Consider the following 22,273-nt stretch of genomic DNA (forward strand, 5'->3'; position numbering starts at 1 on the left):
TCACAACAGTTCCATTCAAGCCAGTCAACGGCAGGCAGTTATACTTGATCTGTCTGAAGATGCCCATCGCTGTAACCTGGACGAGGTCACCCTTCAACATGTTGTATCCGTTTCCTGTCACTGTACAGAGTTACCAGCCTTTCACCTAGCTGCCAAATTCAGGAAAACTAAGCAAGTTGGCCACCAATGGAGGTGATGCTGCCACAGATGCAAATTCTCTGACGACGATAGTTAGCAAGATGACAGTAAATCTATTAACGTCGTCATTGACGGCCAACCTGTCTGAGTGCAAGAAGCTTCCTTTTCTACAATATCAAATACTTATTGTCAATAACTAAAGTATACAAGTTCTGGGATATGGAAACGATTGTGCTGAAAATCGCAAATGGGATGTCCATTCAGCAGACAGGAAGATGTATTGCAAGAGTAACGATCAATGACAGAATGCAGCCCTTAGAATTTGTCATTTTAAAGGAATGTAATCATAATGTTATTCTTGGGTGGGACCTCTTACTGGAAAATCAGAGCTCCATTGACAAAGTTATTGAACTAACACATGTAACAAAGATTGCTTTTTGTGGTAGCTGTTGAAGACATTATTATCCTGCCGACATCAATAAGACAAGTTCTTCTCATTAACGTAGTTAAGCTATCAAGCTTTTGAAACTTCCTGGCAGACTAAAACTGTGTGCGAGACTGAGACTCGAACATAAGACTTTTACCTTTTGCAGGCAAGTGCTCTATTAACTGAGCTTCTGAAGCCCAGCTCACAACCCATTATCACTACTTTACTCTGCCGGTACCTCATCTCTTACATTCCAGACTTCGCAGAATTCCTTCTGCATAACTTGCAGGACTAGCACTCCAAATTACACACAAGAACTTCTGTGAAGTTTGGAATGTACAAGATGAGGCACTGGTGGAAGGGAAACAAACAGTGATGATGAGTTGCGAGTTGTACTCGTGTAGTTTAGATGGTAGAGCACTAGGTTCCAAATTCGAGTCTGTGTCTGGCACACAGTTGTAATCTGCCAATAAGTTTCACATTAGCTCTCACTCTGATGCAGAGTGAAAAATTCATTCTGTGTAGATTTCACTAATTGTAAAAAGCTACTTGGACTCAAAAAATAAATCTACGTAGCAACAATGATCTTTAACATTACATTCAAGGAGAACTTTGGATCACTGATTGTCACAAGCAGCCACAACTCATCCTTAGAAGAATGTGTAGCAACAGCCAAACCAATCTGTAATTGGCAAATCAGTGCCATCATCAGAGACTCATGCTCTGCTGCTACTACTACAGACAATGCAGTGGAGGATGCTGCTACCAGACTGCCAATAGGATCTAGCCTAACTGAGAAACAATGTTGCCACATGTTAGCTGTTCTGCACCAATTGTCGGGTGCCTTCATATTAGGAGTGGAGAAGAGACAGACCGAACGGCCCTTGGTAAAACATGGTACAACACTAGAGAACGTATACCAATTAGCCAGTGAATGTAGATGGTGTCCCCAGCTGAATAGCTCTTAATTCAGGAGGAAGAGGAGAAGATTCTGCAAGATGATGACATTGAATCATCACAGTCTTTAGTCCTCTCCTGTGGTCCTTGTGGTGAAAGACAATGGCATGTTATGTTACTATGTCAACTGTACAAAATCACAAAAAAAAGTCTACCCATTGCTGCACATAGAGCATAGAGTGATTAGAGGCTTGAAAGTTGCTAAAATTTTGATAAGTTTATCTTAGGGTTTCTTTTCTATGCTGTTTCTTTGAACCTACGATGATCCATAATCCCCCAACTTACCGTTATTGCAAACATGAAATAATCTTACTGAGGTGTATCATAACATGCAGTCAAAACTATCTTGTTCCCGTAGCAAAACAGATTTAAAATTCATCATAAAGTTTCTCTCTTGCAATGCAAGTGTCCTTAAAGTTGAATTGACAACATACATTCAGAAATACTGTACCACTCACTAATTTGATTCTGAGGTAATGGAGGCTCCTGAGAGTGTATTGAGCATATTAATAGGAGAAACGTTCTGGCTGTGTTATGCAACTGGAATGAATGAGAACATTGGGTTTGTGTAACATCTGATTAATTTTTGAAGTTTGTATGTTAATAAAATATTATTGCCTAATACATAAAACAGTGACAGATATCATAAAGGTAAATTTGTCTTTTTTTTCAGTCATTTGGTCAAATTTCACAAAATGAATAGTGTTGATGGAGTAAAAAAAGCCTAGAGTATTTACAGTATTTGTTATTCAGTAAATTGTGTATTTTGGCTGAGATTCCAAAAAACAAGCTGCCACAATGGATGAATCAAATGATATTTTGGTTTGTGCATCTGAGTACATTAAAGGTGAGTTCAACATTATTTCTTTTGAGTGCCCATTGCTTAATTTATGCTTGACAGTCTGTAGTTTTAGAAGGATCACAGAAAATATTCTATTAAAAATTAACATCACATATTGAATTGTATTATTGACTGACATTTGGATTTTCTGATTTAAATTTAAAGAAAGGAGTCAGTGCGAACTGCATAAAACCTCTGCAATACATGTGATTGGTCAAATTATTCGATACACTGATCAGCCAGAAATCATGACTACCTACCCAATAGCCAGTATGTGCCTCTATGGCATAGATAACAGTGGCAAGGCATCATGACATGGAAACAGTTAGGCCTTTGTAGGTCACTGGAGGGAGTTGCCACCACATCTGCAGACACAAGTCACCCTATTATTGTAAATTTTGGGGAGGAGGGCAATGAGCTCTGACACCACGTGCAGTCGCATCCCAGATGTGTTTTATCAGGTTCAGATCTGGTGTTCTGGGGGGCCAGCACATCTATTGGAACTCGTCACTGTGTTCCTTGAAATCACACTCATGGCCTTGTGACATGGCACATTATCTTGTTGAAAATACCACTGCTGTTGGGAAACATGATCGTTGTGAAGGAGTATGATGCTCCTTGGCCATCATGGTGCCTTGCTTAAGCTTTGCTGGACTCATGGATGCCCATGCGAATGTTTCTCAGAGCATAATGGAGCCACCGTCAGTTTGTCTCTGTCCTGCAGTACAGATGTCAAGGAGCCGTACCCCTGTAAGACGATGGATTCGTGCCCTCCCATCGACGTGATGAGGAAGGTATTAGGATTCATCAGACCTTGCAACCCTCTACCACTATGACAACATTCTGTGCCAGTGGTCATGTAACTATTTGAGGCATAGTTGCCGATGTGGTATTAACATTGGCACATGCATGGGTTGTGGCTGAGGAGGGCCATCGTTGGGAGTGCTCGGTGCACTTTGTGTTCAGACGCGCTTGTATTCTGCTCAGCATTAAAGTCTGATGTTAGTTCTGCCACAGTTCGCCACCTGTCCAGTTTTTCCAGTCTGCACAGCCTCAACATCTGTAATGAGGGGTGGCCGCCCAGAGCTGCGCGCGCGGGTGTGTGGGTGTGTGGGTGTGTGTGTGTGTGTGTGTGTGTGTGTGTGTGTGTGTGTGTGTGTCTCTCTCTGCGCGTGCATGGCAGGTGTGATGCTGCTATCGCCTGGACGGGTTTATATCGATAGCAGGTCGGTGGTCATAATGTTTTGGCTGATCAATGTACATTAAGTAAATGTGAAAAAAAGGATACAACAGACTACTAATTGGCCTGTACTATTGTAAAGCTTGATAAGGTAGGTACTTTCTTTGTGAGAACTGACAGTGTAATATTGTGAATTGTGAGATACTCCTTACGTGGTTCAAATGTGGTAATACCTACATTCAAAGGTGCGGTATGCCAAAAAGTGATTCATACTGTGAAAGTTGAGATTTTGCACTGAGGGGATAGGTTTTATAAGATTCCAGGAAAGATTCCACAGTTGGGTTGTTTCTGGGAGTTATTGACAATTTTAAAATGTTATCATTCTACTTAGTCGTTTTGTGATATTAGAAATACACACCAAGTAGTTTATTAAAAATTTTGGTTAATAGGGTGTCTTGTAAAATTTCTAATAGGTATTAAGAAGTTTTCTGATCATGGCTGTAGCTATAGTGCGATACACGCCATTAATAAATGGGAAATACACTACATTAGAGAATACGAATGAAGAATGTTTTTTTAAAGAGTATGTACAGTTAGACCTGGGGAAAGGGTTTTATCTGGTAGACACTTTAGATGTATTCAATTCCTTAGATATATTTTACACCATGAAATTTATATGTAGATTCACTGTGTCAAGTTTCATGTAGAGAAGGCTAGCTGTAATAGGAAATCAAAACTAGACTAAAACATTGCAATAAGATCCCGAACTGTTGTCAAGAATGAAATATGCATGTGATGCCAAAATTATAAAAAACTCATTACACTAAAGCTGAATATATTTGCAGTATCTTTAAATGACAAAGATAGTGGCATTGGTGCAGCATTAGCTATAGTGCTGTAAAAATAGAAGACAGTTTTTATGTAAGGTGTTTGAGAAATTTTTCTTAACTGTAGCAGAAAGCATGGAGGTGGGGCCCCAAAAATGAAAAATTAAATCAAATATATTGTCAGGAATTCCGTAATTGGAACTGGAGGTGTCCACATGTGGCAAATGAGAAAGAGTTGATGGAAATGGACTATTAAAGACTTACAGAATTTCTCCATAATTCACTTGCTAATAATTCAATGATTCAACAGTTCTTGAATTAAGTGGATTTTTATTCTCACTGTTAGGGAAATGCAATTTGACAGTGACAAGTAAACACAGACTTAAGTAGAAAAGTCAGCTAGGTCTTGAAGTGAGATGCAGCAGGCCACGATATGCATGAAGTTCAAAATTCCTTACGGTAACAATTAAATAATGGAAACGGGATGGAATAATGACAATATTATGAAAATGATAGATTACTACTCACCTTATATGACCACTGGCTCTAGCTGCTGAGGCTTTGTGTGTATGTGTGTGTGTGTGTGTGTGTGTGTGTGTGTGTGTGTGTTTGTTTTTTGGCTGAAAGCTTACTTGTTTGACAGTATTTTTGTTGTGCTTATGTGAGTCAACATCTTTGCTATATGGTGAGTAGTAATCTATCCTTTTCATAATACTGCCAATCCCTTAACAATTTTTTGCTAGTTATTTCTTCTGTGCACAACTGGTTACTAGCCCTCATGTCTTGTTTCTTCTGGTTTACTTTCCCACTTAAAAAACTTTCTAAAACACACCCACTGCTTTTAGTGCCTCATTTACTCATGTAATTCCCTCAACTTCACCTGATTTACTGTGACTGTGTTCCATTACCCTTGTTGAGCTTTTCATGATGGTTGTCTTGTAAATTATAATGCCACTGGAAAATATCCAAGTTTTTTCTTCTTCTTCCCCATGATCTTTAGTTCCCTTTCCAAATTTCCCCTTGAGTTCCTTTATTGCTTGTTCATTGTACATATTGAATAAAAGAGGGAATATAATTGCTGTCTCATTTCTGTATAAGCTGTTAGTAACCTTTCGACTTTGCTATCTTCAAAAGATTGAAGAGTGTAACCTGTCAATATTGCCAAAAGCTTTTTCTAAATCTACAAATCATGTGAATGTGTTTGCCTTTCTTCAACTGATCTTCTAAGAGGCGTCGTAGGGTCAGTATTGCCTCATGGAACCCGAACCGATCTTCCTCAGGGTTGGCTTCTACCCCTTTTTCCATTCTTCTGTAAATAATTCTTGTTAGTAATTTGCAACCATGAATTACTAAACTGATGGTTTGGTAATATTTACATCCATCAGCACCTGCCTTCCTTCAGATTGGAATTTTTACGTTCTTCTTGAAGTTTGAGAGTATTTCACCTTTTTCATAAGTCTTGCATACTATGTGGAACTGTTTTATCTGGTACAGTCTCTCAAGGATCTTAATAATTCAGAGAAAATGTTGTCTACTCTAGGTTCTTTGTATCAACTATGGTTTTTTAGTGCTTTTTCAAATTCTTCTTGTAGTATCAGATCCCCATCCCATCTTCATCTACTTCCTCTTCTCTTTGTATAATATTGTATTCATTTCCCTTATACAGCCCTGCTGCAACTTCCTTCCATCTTGCAGCCTTCTCTTCATTGCTTACTACTGGCTTGCCATCTGAGCTGCAATTATTTACACAGCTGTTTCTCTTTCCTCGAAAGATGTATTTAGTTTTCCTATAGGTGGCATTTATCTTGTCTGTAGTCCTTTCATCAGTTAAATTTAGTATCCAAAGAATTCTGTGCATCCTTGTCTTCTTGCTCATTCAACCTTCTGCTGCTTTAACTATCGTTATGTCCCCTCTAAAAGCTACCTATTTGTCTTATGCTCTGCTAATTTCTCTTGTTTAAATCTGTAATTGCCTACTGCCTGCTTTGAAACTTCAAAAACCTCTTGATTCTTTCAGTTTATCCAAGTCCAGTCTTCTAAATTTTCTACCACTCTACAAATTCTGCAGTTTTTATCTGCACTTCATAATCAGTAAATTGTGCTCAAAGTCCTTGGAAATGTTTTTTAGCTTAAAATCTGGCTTGAAAATATCTGTCTTACCGTTATATAATCTGTTTGAAACATTCCAGTGTCTACAGGTATCTCCAACATATACAAGCTTCTCTCATGATTCTTAAAACAAGTGTTAGCAATCATTAATTAGTGCTGAGTGCGAAATTCTACTAGGTGCCTTCCTCTAGCATTTCTCTCTCCCAGTTCTTTTCCTATTGTCCATTTCCAGTCCCTCTTCACAATGAAATTTTAGTCTCTCTTAACTACCTAAATAATTTCTTTTATTTCATCATACATTGTTTCAAGCTTTTCATTGTCTTGGAGGTAATAGACATACACACTACCATGATGGGCGTTGACTTCATGTCTGTCTTGGATACTATAATGTTTTCACTGCGCCTTTTGTAGTAACAACTGCAGCCTTCCTATTTTGTTATTAATTATTATGCCTAATCTTGCATTTGATTTTGTATTGACAACTCTGTATTGATCTGGCCAGAAGTCTTCTTCTTTTAGTCACTGTGCGTCATTAATTCCCACTATGTCTAATTTTGACCTACCTGTTTCCCTTTTTATATTCTTTACTCTCTCTGCCTGATTAATGAATCTTAACATTCCTCCCTTTCAGGTCATGAGTAGTCCACACCAGATCTGAATGAGAACTGTTTTACCTTTGGAGTGTTTTACCCAACAGGATGCTGTCATCATTAAGCAATACAGTAAAACTGCAGGCCCTTGGAAAATATAATGACTTTTGTTCCACATGTTTTCAGCCATTCAGAGTATGAACATAGCAAAACCATTCTGACTAATTTTACAATGCCTTATCAGTCAATCATCCAGACTACCTCTTTCCACAGATAGCTCCCCATTGTGGTTGCAACTGCGGTATGGCAGTCTCTATTGTTGAGGCACACAAACCATCCCACCTTGTCTAGATCCATGATTCACGGGGGTGCTACATACTAAGAACACTTTAAAGTAGCGGATAAAAAGAAAACCAGATAAATGGAGACAAGTTAGATGTTAGGAAGATTTCACATACTAGAAAAGTCTGTGAAACGTGAGCGTCTTCCAGCATATTGAAGGTTCAGATAACTTCTATGAGAATGCAGCTGGATGATCTCCTCAATAATAGTGGTTGTTGAGGACATTACCTGGCTGCATTTTCATAAGTTATTTGTACAATAAAAGGAGTTTTAAGAATTTTTTTTTTTTACCTGAGATATGTTTTCATTATAGGGGATCACAGTCATTCTCCCCCTCTTTGTCAGTCACAATTTTTTGCTATCTGCATAGCTAATGAAAATGTTTATGTTTAGTTGTGATTATATTTGTTCACAGATCGGTTATATTTTGTTACACTGCGTACTAATGTGAAGCCGAGGTCAACAGCGAACACTCATTATTTCAGTATAGATGAGGAGCTTGTATATGAAAACTTTTATGCTGATTTTGGGCCTCTGAATTTGGCTATGCTGTATAGATACTGCCAGAAAGTCAACAAGAAACTGAAAGTAAGTAGCCTGCAGCAGTGCGAATTAAACATTTTATTTATATTTATTGAACTGAAGTTCAGTATACCCATCTCAAAATGTACTGTGTGTCGTCATGTGTTTTGATATTATGTAACAGTATGCAATTTGGAATTACTTTTGAGAACGTAACCTTTACAGACGTATTCACATTCACCCCATGAAAGTCTTTGAGGAATGAGGGAACAGCCACTGTAAAGAGACAGGGACAGAATTTGTGAACATTCCATTAACGTTCTGTCAGAAATGAGTTCTCCACAAACGCATGCTCTGTAATTCAGATACACAGGGGCCTTATTCACAGTCTTGATCATTATGTGACAAGTTAGTGGTAAAAGACTGTTTTGTGACAGTTTCTTTGGTGACACCAAAGGTTGAAATTTCTCTCATTTAGAAACTGTGTCTAATGGTGTGTGTGTGTGTGTGTGTGTGTGTGTGTGTGTGGGGGGGGGGGGGGGGGTGCGATAATACCACTCATCAGAATTCAAGGAGCTTGCAAGACTGAAGCTAATTCCAATTGACAAGACAGTTCTACTCTACCTAATTAGCTACTTGCATGTACCATTACAATCACTTTGCTGCTCTGTCACATGGGGGCTTAACAAAAATTGCCAGAATAGTTTTGGAACTCTTGGCAATAAGTTGCACGATTTCTCCAAGACACAAAATATACTAACCGCATGTTGCTACCAGACAGCCATGAGCGACAGTCTGTAAAAACACTGAGCTAGTACACAACTTGATAATCAGCATCGTCCAGCTGGATGACGCTTGCTTGAATGACAATGTGTGATGTCCCATGAGTTTAGTTCCATCAAACTATCTCAGTCTTAAGTCTGCATATATTGTCACCAGCAAAAATATTTTCCGAAGCACCAGTTAAAAGCACTACCTTTACGACTATACATATTCAGTCATAAGCAGTGTCAAATGAAACCATACAAAGTGTATGGTGTAATCAAGGTAAGTTGCCATCTGACAAAAGTCCTACCTCAGCCAAGCCCTGACAAGTTTTCTTACACATAATGATCTGTCACTCCTAATTATGAACAGGGGGACATGAGTGACACCAGACAAGCCACCTTACCGATAATTTTCCTATCAAAATTGTAATGTCGTACATTGGTTCTTCCAGTGAAAAATCTTCTGAAACACCATCTGAAACAATTCTCCCATAACTCTTATTGTTATAGGATGTGTTTTTTGGATGGACTATTTTCTTTCCTTGGTTGTCCATTCCTTGCACTCGTCTACCTGCATGTTGCCAAGGGGTGTCTGCCCTTGGAAATTGCATCTAAATTTTAGTTTGTGCCTTTCATATTCTTAGGCCAGCTTCCTGAAAACTTTTTCTTGCCACACTGGAAAAACTGTCTTGATGATGTGGCGCCAGTGGGTCCTCTGTCACCCCAACATGTAACAGTGGATGCCTCCAGCCCCTGCATTCTACCACAAATTATGATTCCTAAACTGGATTAAAATTGAAATAGCTTGTGATCCATAACTCCTGTCATCTTGGAGTTTCTCTTAAATAAATGAGCACATCCATACACCTTTTGTTCCAACCTCTTTTTACTGTTACTCAATTCTTATGCATACCTAAACAAGTAGATTGAGTTCCAAACTTACTACAGAAGAACATGAAGAGAAACATTGTTATATGTGAAGGCTATAATTTAGACAAGTGAAAAGAAATAAAAACAAGACAAGATTTGGAAGAATTGTTGATTCATAATAACATGGAGGTGAACATGTCTGTGCTTACAAGAATGACTTCGCAAAGTTGGTTATGGTGTGTGTGTGTGTGTGTGTGTGTGTGTGTGTGTGTGTGTTAGTAGAGCTGTATGTGAGTCACATATAGTTCCAAAAGAAATGTCTTACCTAACATCAGAACTGAAGCAGGCAACCAAAAAAGTCAGGTTCCTCAGTGAGCAAAGTATGAATGTCTTTAGAACAATATCAAGTAGGGAGCTATTGACTGAAATTCTGTAGGCTCAAGGACAGTGGATTACAACTGAAATATTGGATTACTTTAAGAAACTACAATAACTGAGATGGATTGGCAAAGCTGAAAATTATAAAAAAATTACATGAAAACTACAGGGAAAATAATGAGGGGGGGCAAAGGCAAGCACGGTTACCACCACCACCACCACCACCACCACCACCACCAACAACAACAACAACCAAAAAGTAAGATACTGGCTATTTGGAATGTAATCCATGCTGAAATAAAGGAAAAAAGTTGGATGAAACAGAGATCAGGTCAGTGAATGTAAACAACACAATGGTTACAAGTGGTAGAAAATAGCAGCAAACTCAATGATAATTACATAAATCTGATTGAGAACTTAAAACAGGATGTAAACAGTCCAAACAAGAATGGTCTAAAGATATCTATAAAATCAGACAGCACCATGTTTTTGAAACCAGGCACAAAACGAAACTGAGAAAAACTATATGAAAACTAAAGACCAAGAAACCACTTGGTGCTGAAGTTTTGAGTAACATAATACTGGTAGGTAGTGAGTGTAGAATGACACCATTGCTGGACATAACAAACAGCTATTTCAGAGATGAAATTTTTCTAGAAAAAATGAAGTTAATCAGTGTGCTACAAGTGTAAGAGAAAGGGAACAAAGATAAACAAAGATGATCACACAGTTGCAGATCAGTTTCACTGATAACAGATTCCTCAGAAATCCTGGGAATGTTTAGATATAATAGAATACTTGTTTATCTAAACAGACACAATCTTGTTCTGCCACAGCATGGTTTCAGGAAGGGTAACTTTACAGAACCAGCAATTACTGCTCTGATAACATAATATGCAACTGTGAGATAAAAAAGGTCATATATCCAGTGTTTATAGCTCTTTTGAAAGTCTTTCCTAACATTGTCTGTGAAAAACCAATATGAAAGGTGAAAACTATGGTATTTATAGGGAAGCAGGAGCATGGGTGCAGTCACACTTAAGCAACAGGAAAAGTATGTTTTAGCTGAGAACACACATCAATCAGAAACCAGAGACTTCAAATCTGGAGTGCTGCATGGGTTAGTAGTGGGACCGTTGCTGTTAATTTGTTTAAAAGTGATCAAGGTGGGGGGGGGGGGGGGAGGGAGAGAGAGAGAGAGAGAGAGAGAGAGAGAGAGAGAGAGAGAGAGAAATCTTCCGTCAGAGGACATGAAAGTGTTGAATGAAGACAGAAATGAGGAATAGCTTCAGAGAAGTGCATATATCTGTGCACATGTCACAGGGCAGTTGCTTATGGAATCCACCTGGTTATAAACTTCAGAAAGACTATGTACACAGTGTTTATTAATAGATAAGTCTGAGCGTATTTAGAGGTGGATGAAACGATCTGGAAGGACATAGAATCTACAAGATTGTTAACTGTTACTTTGAATAATAAGCTGAAACAGAATATTTATACTGTCTGTGAGAAACTCCGCCGTTCATTATGAAGCAGCTAGCACAGTATGCAGACAAACAGCTTCTGTGCAATTTATAGCAGAAACCCTTTGAACTATATATGTGGTATGGAGTGACAGTGTGGGGAAACTCAATTCAGAATGGATAACAGGTGCAAGTATCCATGTCCTCAATATGTGGAAGAAGAACCTAATACAAAGCATACCCTAGCAACTGAAAATCTTTGAAAACTGGCCTTAGTGTTCATGTATCAGGTTAATAAGAAGTCTATCCGAGATCCCACAGGATGGTGTACATGACAATAACTTTCCAAGTACACTCAAAAACTATCTAGTGGAAAAGGAATACTACATTGTTACAAGATTACCTATTAAATTTGTAAATATTGATCTTTGTAATTAGTGTTAGAAAGTCTAATAAAATTGTTGCGTTTTGGGAAATATGTGATACTGGTTAATTCTGCATGCATGAACGCACGCTCCCCCCCCCCCCCCCCCCCCCCCCCCAACACAGAAACACACACACACACACACACACACACACACACACACACACACACTCTTGCCTATCTGTACGCTATTTGTGTTCTGTGAATAATGAAATTTCTTTTTATTCTTCAGTAGTTCAGCAGCGTTGCTTAATAACACGCTGTGAGATAGTACCTAGTGTTCATCGGTGTGATGTTTATGGTACAGGCAGACACTTGTTAGCACAACCAGTGTCACTAAGTTGTGACAAGCATTCATGCTCTGGTGATAAAATCCTGATTTGGTGTATATTCTTAGACACAGCAATGTAATTAGATTGCTCTTCTCTGGTCAATTATGGCCTGGGGGTCCTCGGCTGGTACATATTTCTGGATTCAAAACACTTTACCAACAGCCATATATTTTGGTTTATTTTATTTTATATCTCGAATGCTACCAGTTTCGGCAACTCAATATTTCCATCTTCAGGCCCCATGTACTATTATCATATTAACAATCTTATTGAATGGTGCCATAAAACTGGAGTTGTAAATCCGGTCATTATGCAACAGTTGAGGACTGTATGTAAGCTCAGTCAGTGTCACCCGTTCACAGGAATCAGTTGCATAACGATCGGGTTTACGATTCCAGTTTTATGGCACCATGTGATAAGATTGTCAATATAATAATAGCATATGGGACCTGAAGATGGCAATATTGAGTTGCTGAAACTGGTAGCATGTGAGATATAAAATAAAATAAACCAAAACATACGGCTGTAGGTAAAATTTTTTGAATCAAGAAATTTTATGTATCCTTGTTGTTTGAAAGAAGTAGTAGTAGTAGTAGTAGTAGTAGTCAGAATTTCGTGTTCATTCTGTTGACTTTCTACTATATTATAACATCAGACTAAATTTTCAAGCAAATGCTTTTAGAGGTGAAAACTTCTTCACAGAATCATCATACTTGTGTGTGTGTGTGTGTGTGTGTGTGTGTGTGTGTGTGTGTGTTGGGGGGGGAGGGGGGGGGTCGAGGGGCATGTGGTGTGTACCACTCTCCAGGCTGTTTCCAGTTTTCGTGACCGGTGTTGCTACTTCTCAGTCAAGTAGCTCCTCAATTGGCCTCACAAGGGCTGAGTGCACCCCACTTGCCAATAGCACTTGGCAGACATGGGTGGTGATCCATCCAAATGCTAACCAAGCCCGATAATGCTTTGGTGATCTGATGGGAACCAGTTTTACCACTGTGGCAAGGCCGTTGGCCACTTGGGGCACCCAGCCATATGGAAATCCTTTGCACTTAGCAAACTAGTCCATTCTTCAATCTTGTAGTACACCTACTTGGGATTGTGGTGTTTCAGTGGCCATCCAGCTGTATGGAAATCCTGTGCACTCAGCAAAATAATCCATTCTTCTATCTTGTACCACATCTACTTGGGATTGTGGGAGTTCTAGATTGCAGAGTGTTTCGAAAAAGTAGCATTTTTGGTGTGGGTTGGGTAAGGCATGAGCCACTTATGTTAGGGTAGTTTCTACGTTGTAATTGGCACAGTGGGAAGAGTACAGTCACAGGGTAGGTTACCTCTGCAGTTCCTTTTTACTTCTTTATTTTCACTTTGTGTTATTAAACACTGCAATTGATCATAAATAATGCTCAATATATTGTATTTATTAATATTGTCATAAATTTTTGATTGCCAGTAAATTTCCAAGAAAGAATTCTACTTAAAGTGATTTTGTGTGTGTGTGTGTGTGTGTGTGTGTGTGTGTGTGTGTGTGTGTGTGTGTTTAAGAGAGGAAGACAGATATTAAACACAGTTGAGTATACATCGATAAGCCAAAACATTATAACCACCGCCCTCCCTGACATTGGATGCCACCTTGTGGTGTTGTGGGCACGTGACACAGTAACAAAAGTATGTAAGCATAACAGACACAGTATCACTGTGATTAGTGACTTTGAAAAAAGGCAGATTATTATTACACAGAGCTTATGAATGAGTATCTCGAAAACAGTGAAGCTGGTTGAACGTTCACATGCTACTCTTGTGACCACTACAGAAAGGGGTAGAAAGGCAGTGAAACTACCAACAGGCACTAAATGATCGAGCATACATGACTCTTCATGGAATGTGGGTGTTGGACACTTGTCTGCTCTGTAAAGTAGATAGAGGGTGATCTGTGGCATCTCCATAAAAAGAGCACAATGCTGATGCGTGCACAAGTGTTTCGGAGCACACTGTTTATTGTAAATTTTTGAACATAGAGTTCCTCAGCAGACCACCTCCCTCTGTTCTTATGTCGACCCAACAACATCATCAGTAAAGATAATAGCGGGCCAGGGACCATCGTGATTTGACTATTGATCAATGGAAACATGTCGACTCTTTGGGTGAATTACATTTTTGCTACACTAGGTCACTGGTCGTCTCCACAAATGCTGTCGTTGAGGTGAACCATTCGAAACATGCAGCGTGTCATGGATGCAGGCTGGTGAGAGCAGTATTGTGCTATGGAAGGCATTCTCTTGTGTTTGTATGGGACTTGTGGTAGTAGTCGAAGACACACTAATAGCTGAGAACCGCCTGCACCCCTTCATGCTTGATGTCTTGCTCAATGCGACGTCACATTGTCCATGTCTTGGAACCAGAACCGTGCTACAGTGGTTTGAAGAGCATTGCAGTCAACTTAGGTTTCATCTGGTGTAAATGATGTAAATCGTATGGAACCCATCTGGGTCGCTATCGGGTGCCATCACTGCGTACGCAAGTCAACGTCTCCTTATTTATGTGAATTACGTAACTTGTACATAGACATCTAATGCCACATTTTTCCACAAACATACCAACAAACTGTCGGAATCTTATATGCAGAATCAGTGATGTATTTCATTCCAAAGGTGGACAAACTAGCTATTAAGTAGGTGGTCATAATGTAATGGCTCATCATTATAAGCCCCAGTAGCAAAGCACACAATTCCCATTCTTTGTAACCAAAATGTTGAGCAGTGTTATTTATTGCTTTTTCCTGATTAGTGATTGTTTATCATGTGAGTAGAGGCAGCCATGGCTATTGTCAGTTCAGATTAGTCTTCTGAGTGTGTGACTGTCATGCTATGACATTCTGACATTTCAGGCACAATGTCAAAGCTGACCTATGTACAATGTGAATGGGCACAGAATGTTGGTTAAAACTCAATCCATACAAAGTCCAAGTAGTACTGGTTTGTCATTCTAGGCTCATTCGTGTGATGTTTTGTGAATCCCACTCATCTAATGTGTAAATGAGATGAAGATATATTTCACTCCTTTGATAAAGAATCTAGATGTAATATGAGACAAAAATCTAAACTGGAATGAAGACATAGAAAGTTAGAACTTGGAAGAAGACAGTGTCCTCATTGAATTAAAGGAATGTAGAAAGCTCTTCAATCTGCTCCTGAAAAGCAAACTTGTCTAAAACTTCCAGTTTTTTAGTACAGTTATGTTACTTTCAAAGACTTTTTAAGAATGTCTTGTTTCTCCAGTCGTAGGTGGCAGATATAAGGTAGGTATTGTGATGTTGTAACCACAATGGAGTCCAAATCCAGAAGAAGGGTCATCAGTGAAGTACAACACTTAGAACTGAAAGGATGTTTATTTTGAACACCAATGTACAGCCAGAACAGAACTGAACACATAGTGTGCTGTTATTTATATAAATAATGAATATTCCATAATATACAACCATTAGGAACATAAGAAATTTCGAGACCCATCTAGAAGTGATAAATACTAAATAACCAGTAACTGCTGTTGGTTGGTTTTGAACTGGTGACCTGCGACCTGCAGCACACCGGCTAGCAACATTAATCACTACGTCACACTGAATGCAGCACAGCTGTGCTGTTGTTCCCTCTCCTGACCAGTGACCTGCTGTTTCAGAAATTCTCATTGGAGCTGACAACAGCACCCAGGCTCTAGATCTTGTCAGTTGTTCTCTGTATGATGGTGCTGGTGGATCCTCACATTCCGGTCATGTTGTCACATCCTGTTGACTATGATGATGAACTCTGAAGGCAGCCCCTCGCATTGAAGCTTCATGATTGTTGAGTGGATCTTCAGTTTACTAGAAAGAGAAGCCTGCCATCTTCGATCTGTGTCACAGGACTGTATTAGAGCTTTGAATGGAGGACATTGGTGGTTTCTCTGTGCTTTTGTCTTACTGTTACATACAACAAGCGATGAAGGATGTGATAAGGCCCCAAGTAGCACTGTGCTGTTACCTCTGATACCAGTCTTTTAGTGAGTTAGTTAGTTACATATTCGGTGGATCATTTTTATGATAGATTGTAATGAAGTGTATTGAGTCATTTTACATTCACATCACAAATTAATTTGTACATATGGCCACATTCTAAACATTTCTAAGGTGATTTTCTTCCAAAACGAAAAAAGATATACAGATATGAGGTGGTAAGTCCTGCCTTTCATCTCTTACTCATTATCATAATAGAAATTATTCTAGAGAATAGGAGGAGTTGTTAAGGAGAAACTTTCTCAGCCTCACCTGGAAAACGTTTTCGTGGTCAGAGATCATCACATGGGATGCTACATGCTTCAAAATGATGTCTTCTATAAGGAACCATGCGATTTCTGGAGCTTCAGAAGTTGCCACAGCTTCAGCAGTTGGCACAACTTTCATGATAGTGCAGTGAGTAAAGTAGTCAGACCAGATTATTATTCACCCATTCCAATTTTTTTGACTTTGGAAAATTCCCCAAGAGGTTCATTCCAGTCCTGCTGAATGCTGCAGCTGCTGGTGGAGTTGGTGTCATATGGATTGGAAGTAGTTGCGACATGTGCTTCTGTTGCTGGCATTTCTTACAATGGCTCACACTGTGTCTAATGGATTGGAGCAGACCTGGTCAGTGATACCTGTATCTTATTCAGGTCAGAGGTGACCAGATGTTAGGGTGTTGTGGGAAAACTTGAAGATAGGTGGCTGTAGATGATGGAGGATGAAGTCATGGGGAAGATAATAGGATATTTGCTGAAAGCATAAATGATGATTCGCCATCATGTGTTTCAAAAGGGTTCAGCAAAGTCCATAACGACTATCGTGTAGTGTCCAAGTGAATAATTATTGGCACTTTGCTGCCTGGGTTTTCGTGCAAGCATGGCAGTGAGAAGTCATCAGTTTGATTTGTTTTTCTATCACTCGCCAATTGCAATGTTGTTGCACTGGCTGTTTTCTTTTGACCAGACTCCAGTTTCTTCTACATAAAAGATCTAAAATATTATATTCTAATGCTGTGGAAATCAGCAATTTAATTTGTTCTTTTGGCTTATATAATAAAACTTACATCATTTTTGGTAGAAAAACTATTACATTTTGTGTGGTATTGTTGAACTAATGAATCTGAGATTCTTGTTATAGGGCCAACCTATCTGAATGTAATTTTTGAGCAAACATAGTGAATGATCATTTTCTTATGGTTGAGAAGTTTACTAGTGATCAATAGGAAAACTTGCAGAGCTTCCGATTCAGACTGGTCTGTTTGAAGACAAAATGCTTCCGAGGCATCAAATTCTGAATCATTTCCATATGGTAAGCAAAACAGGGTGTCTGTGCACTGAGGTGACAAAAGTCATTGGATACCTCCTTTTGCCTGGTGTAGGGCAGCAACTAGACATCGTATGGACTCTACAAGTTGTTGGAAGTCCACTGCAGAAATATTGTACTGTACTACCCCTATTAGCCATCAAAACTGTGAAAATATTGCCAGTGCAGGATTTTGTGCACAAACTGATCTCTCGATTTTGTCTCATAAATGTCCAGTGGGATTCATGTCGAGTGGTCTGGGCAGCCAAATCATTCTCTCAAATTGTCCAGAATTTTCATCAAACTAGTCTTGAACAGTTATTGCTCGATGACGTGGGGAATTGTCACCCATAAGAGTTCTGTTGTTGAATGACTGCAGATGGTCTCCAAATAGCTGAGCATAACCTTCCTTTCGGTGATCGGTTCAGTTGGACCAGAAAACCCAGTCCATTCCATGTAAACACAACCCAAACCATTCTGGAGCAACTGCCAGCCTGCACAGTTGTTTTGTTCACAACCTAGTTCCATGGTTTCATGTGGTCTGCACCACATTCAAACCCTACCATCAGCTCTTATTAACTGAAATTGGGATTCATCTGGCCATACCACAGTTTTCTAGTTATCTAGGGTCCAGTCAATGTGATGATGAGCCCATGAGGTACTGTAGGTGATGTTGTACTATTAGCAAAGGCACTCTCGTTAGTCATCTGCTGTCATAGCCCATTAATGCCAAGTTTTGCTGCACTGGCCTAATGTATACATTTGTTGTATGTCCCACATTAATTTATTTGGGTATTTCATGCAGTGTTGCTTGTCTGTGAGCACCACTGACAGCTCTTCATGAATGCCACTGCTCTCAGTCGTCAAGTGAAGGTCATCGGCCACTGCAGTGTCCGTGGTGAGAGGCAATGCCTGAAATTTGGTATTCTTGGCATGGTCTTGACACTGTGGATTTCTGAAATGGAATGTCCCATCCATCTAGCTCCAACTACCATTCCTTGTTCAGAGTCTGTAAATTCCTGTCATGCAGCCATAATTACGCTGGAAACCTTTTCACATGAATCACTTCAGCAGAGATAACAGCTCTGCCAGTATACTGCCTTTTTACCTTGGGTATACGATTCTACTGCCATCTGTGAATATGCATATCACTGTCACATTACTTTTGTCACCTTGGTGTATTTGCATACTTTGAAGTGAGGAAAGAGAGGACCAGGCTCCACTGACAGTGTGTCTTTGTAAACATTTGTCCAGTGGTGGCACTGCCAGTGAGCACAGCAGGTGCTCTGGTTTCACCTTCTTACCGGTGGCACAATGTACAAATTCTGTGGTCGTGGTGACGGTGTATGTGGGTGTGCTGCCACATCCCTTCCCTCCTATGAGGAACCAGTACCACAGGTGTCACTGGACAAGGGCGGAGGGCCAACTGCTTGGCAGACTGCTGGAGACAGGCTGGCTTGGCCAAGGAGGTTACGAGGTCCATCCAAGTGACCCAATAGTGGCGGCGTGACGGCAGCTGTTGGAAGATGACATTTGCCTCCATCACCTTGTCTGCATCCGAAGAGATGTCACTGTCGCAGGACTGACCATCAGCTGTCTCTGACCAGGTAGGATACACAGCTGGAAGTGGTTTGGATTGCAGCAAGATGGGTGCGAAAATGACCCCGTGGGGCAGTGGTGCAGAATTCACACCATCGACAGTGAGGGACAGCAGCAGCAATGACGGGGAAGGGGTCACCTGGTGCTCTTGTGGAAGGGCAGCATCGAGGTAGCCACCATCATACATCAGTTGAAGGCCCCTGGAGTGGAGCAGTGCTTGCAAGAGGGATCCCCGCTGGTGGCTGTGGTACCAGTGCTTCGGTGCCCCCCCCCCCCCCCCCCCCCTCCAAGACACTCCTCCAGGCTTTGGTCATTCAGTGGGGTGGTCCTGTAGGTGCTGAGAGTAAAAGGCAAAGCTGAGTTTGCAGAAAATATGCCAAACACTGTTGAACTGTGTCTTAAGTGGGTGCATCATATGCTCAGCCTCCCCATTCAGTTGAAAGTGAAATGATGCAGACATGAGGTGGGTAATACCACTGCAGGTGCAGAAATCATGAGACAATGCCAAAGTGAACTGTGGTCATTGTCAGAGACAATCATCTACCATTGTGATGTAAAGCCCTATATCCCTCCCCTGATGCGATGCTTTAAGTGCTGGAAGTTCGGCCATATGTCTTCCCACTGTACTTCCAGCATCACATATCAAGATTGCGAATGCCCATCACATCCCAATTCTCCATGTGCCCCGCCTCCTATACGTGTCAGCTGCGGAGAGCACCATTCGCCTTGCTCGCCAGACTGCAGGATTCTCCAGAAAGAAAGGGAAATCATGGAGTAAAAGACCCTGGACCGACTGACCTACACTGAGGCTAAGAGAAAATTTGAACGCCTGCATCCTATACGTATGAATCCTGTACATATGAAATCATGTTATGCCGCTGCTACAACAGTTGTGGCACCATCAGCTCTGCCAACCCGTCACCTCTCAGAGCTGGAAGACTACACCTGCCCCCTTGATGATGGGAGGCACTTCCCTCCCTGTTGCTCTCGCACCACCTACTTCGGGAGCAACACCCCCCCCCCCCCCCCCCCCAACCATCAGGGACGTCCATCCCAACTTCTAAGCAAGAGAAGCATGTCTTCTTCAGCATCTCTTGCTAGGAAGGGGTCCCTTGGGTCACTCCCTTCCCAGGTTTCTGCTAGTGGGAACTTCACACTCATCCACAGTCCCGGAGGCTGAGCCAGTGAAGTCCTCCCAGCCAGGGAAACTCAAGGAGCAGTGAGAGAAATCCAAAAGAAGGCCCCTAAGACCAAGGAAATTCTGGTGGCACCCACACCACCGCTACCTACAAACTCTGTGTCTGATGATGGGGTGGAGATTCTGGCGTCCACTGAAGACCTAGATCTCGCCAGACCCTCAGACACAATGGATATAGGCTGCTCAGGCAAAAAGTCGGTGGCAACAGGTGACTCTGAGGCATAAATTACCTCATTGAATGTTCCATGCCTTCCCAGTCTCATGATGATGTCATCCTCCAGTGGAATTGTGGCAGTTTTTTCCATCGCCTGGCTGAGCTGTGGCAACTGTTAAGCTGTACATCTGCTATCTGCATTGCCCTCCAGGAAACTTGGTTCCCGGCAATGCAGATCCCTGCCCTCCGTGGCTATAAGGGATATTACAGGAACCATAGCTACTAAATCGAGTGTCAGGTGGAGTTTGCATTTATGTCCTAAACTCAGTCTGTAGTGACACTGTGCCCCTTCAAACCCCTCATGAAGCTGTGGCTGTCAGAATAAGGATGACACAGGAAATAACTCTGCAGTGCCTATCTTCCTTCAGATGGTGCAGTACCCCTGAAAGTATTAGCTGCACTGATTGATCAACTCCCTAAACCTTTCCTACTTTTGGGAGATTTTAACGCACTTAACCCCTTGTGGGATGGCACCATTCTTGTTGGCCGAGGCAGAGATGTCGAAACTTTACTATCTCAATTTGACCTCTGACTCTTAAATACTGGGGCCGCCACACATTTCGGTGCTGCTTATGGTAGTTACTCGGCCATTGATTTATCAGTTTGCAGCCCAGGACTTCTCCCATCTATCCACTGGAGAGCACATGACGATCTGTTTGGTAGTGACCACTTCCCCATCTTCCCGTCACTGCCCCAGCATCAGGCCCATGGACGCCTGCCCAGATGGGCTTTAAACAAGGCGGACTGGGAAACTTTCACCTCTGCTGTCACCGTTGAATCTCCTCCACACAGTAACATCTGTGTGATGGTTGAGCAGGTGACAACAACAATTGCTTCTGCGGCAGAAAATGCGATCCCTCACTCTTTAGGGTGCCCCTGGCGTAAGGCAATCCCTTGGTGGTTGCTGGAAGTCTCTGGAGCTATTAAGGAGTGTCGGTGAGCTGTACAGCGGCATAAGTGGCACCCTTCCCTGGCGCACCTCAGAGCCTTTAAATGGCTCTGTGCCTGCATTCGCCAACTTATCAGACGACAGAAGCAGCAGTATTGGGAGAGATATGTCTTGACCATTGGATGCCATACATCACCTTCCCAAGTCCGGGCAAAGATCAAACGTATTTTTGGGTACCAGACCTCAACAGGTGTTCCTGGTGTTACCATAAGTGGCGTGTTATCTACCGATGCAAACGCGATTGCCGAGCACTTTGCTGAGAACTTTGCTCGAGCCTCTGCGTCAGAAAATTACCCCCCCAGTCTTTTGTACTCTCAAATGGCGACTGGAAGGGAAAGTCCTCTCATTCACAACACACCACAGTGAATCCTATAATGCCCCATTTACAGAGTGAGAGCTCCTCGGTGCCCTTGCACATTGTCTCATCACAGTTCGTGGGCCTGATCGGAGCTACACCCAGATGATTAAACATCTCTCATCTGACTACAAGTGACATATCCTCATCATCTTCAACCGGATCTGGTGCAATGGCATCTTTCCTTTGCAATGGCGGGAGAGCACCATCATTCCGGTGCTCAAACCCGGTAAAAACCAGCTTGATGTGGATAGCTATTGGCCCATCAGCCTCACCAATGTTCTTTGTAAGCTGCTGGAACGCATGGTGTGTCTGCGGTTGGGTTGGGTTCTAGTCACGTGGCCTACTGGCTCCGTGTCAGGGCAGCTTCCTCCTGGGTCGCTCTACCACTGATAATCTTGTGTCCCTAGAGTCTGCTATCTGAACAGCCTTTTCCAGATGCCAACATCTGGTTGCCATCTT

General features: G+C 41.3%; 1 protein-coding gene across 3 annotated transcripts in view; it reads left to right on the top strand.

Annotated features, from left to right (window-relative positions):
- The window catches only part of LOC124554779 (dual specificity protein phosphatase CDC14AB-like), a 229,204-nt gene that overhangs the window by 22,069 nt on the left and 184,862 nt on the right, over positions 1 to 22,273 (top strand). For all 3 annotated transcript variants that reach the window (XM_047128425.1, XM_047128427.1, XM_047128426.1), the window contains exons 3-4: positions 2,196 to 2,369; positions 7,827 to 7,999. In XM_047128425.1, coding sequence (XP_046984381.1) covers positions 2,321 to 2,369; positions 7,827 to 7,999 — 222 coding nt within the window. In that variant the 5' untranslated portion in view covers positions 2,196 to 2,320. The remainder of the gene's footprint in view (positions 1 to 2,195; positions 2,370 to 7,826; positions 8,000 to 22,273) is intronic.

This window comes from Schistocerca americana, chromosome X (genome assembly GCF_021461395.2).
Source record: "Schistocerca americana isolate TAMUIC-IGC-003095 chromosome X, iqSchAmer2.1, whole genome shotgun sequence".
Classification (NCBI taxonomy): Eukaryota; Metazoa; Arthropoda; class Insecta; order Orthoptera; family Acrididae; genus Schistocerca; species Schistocerca americana.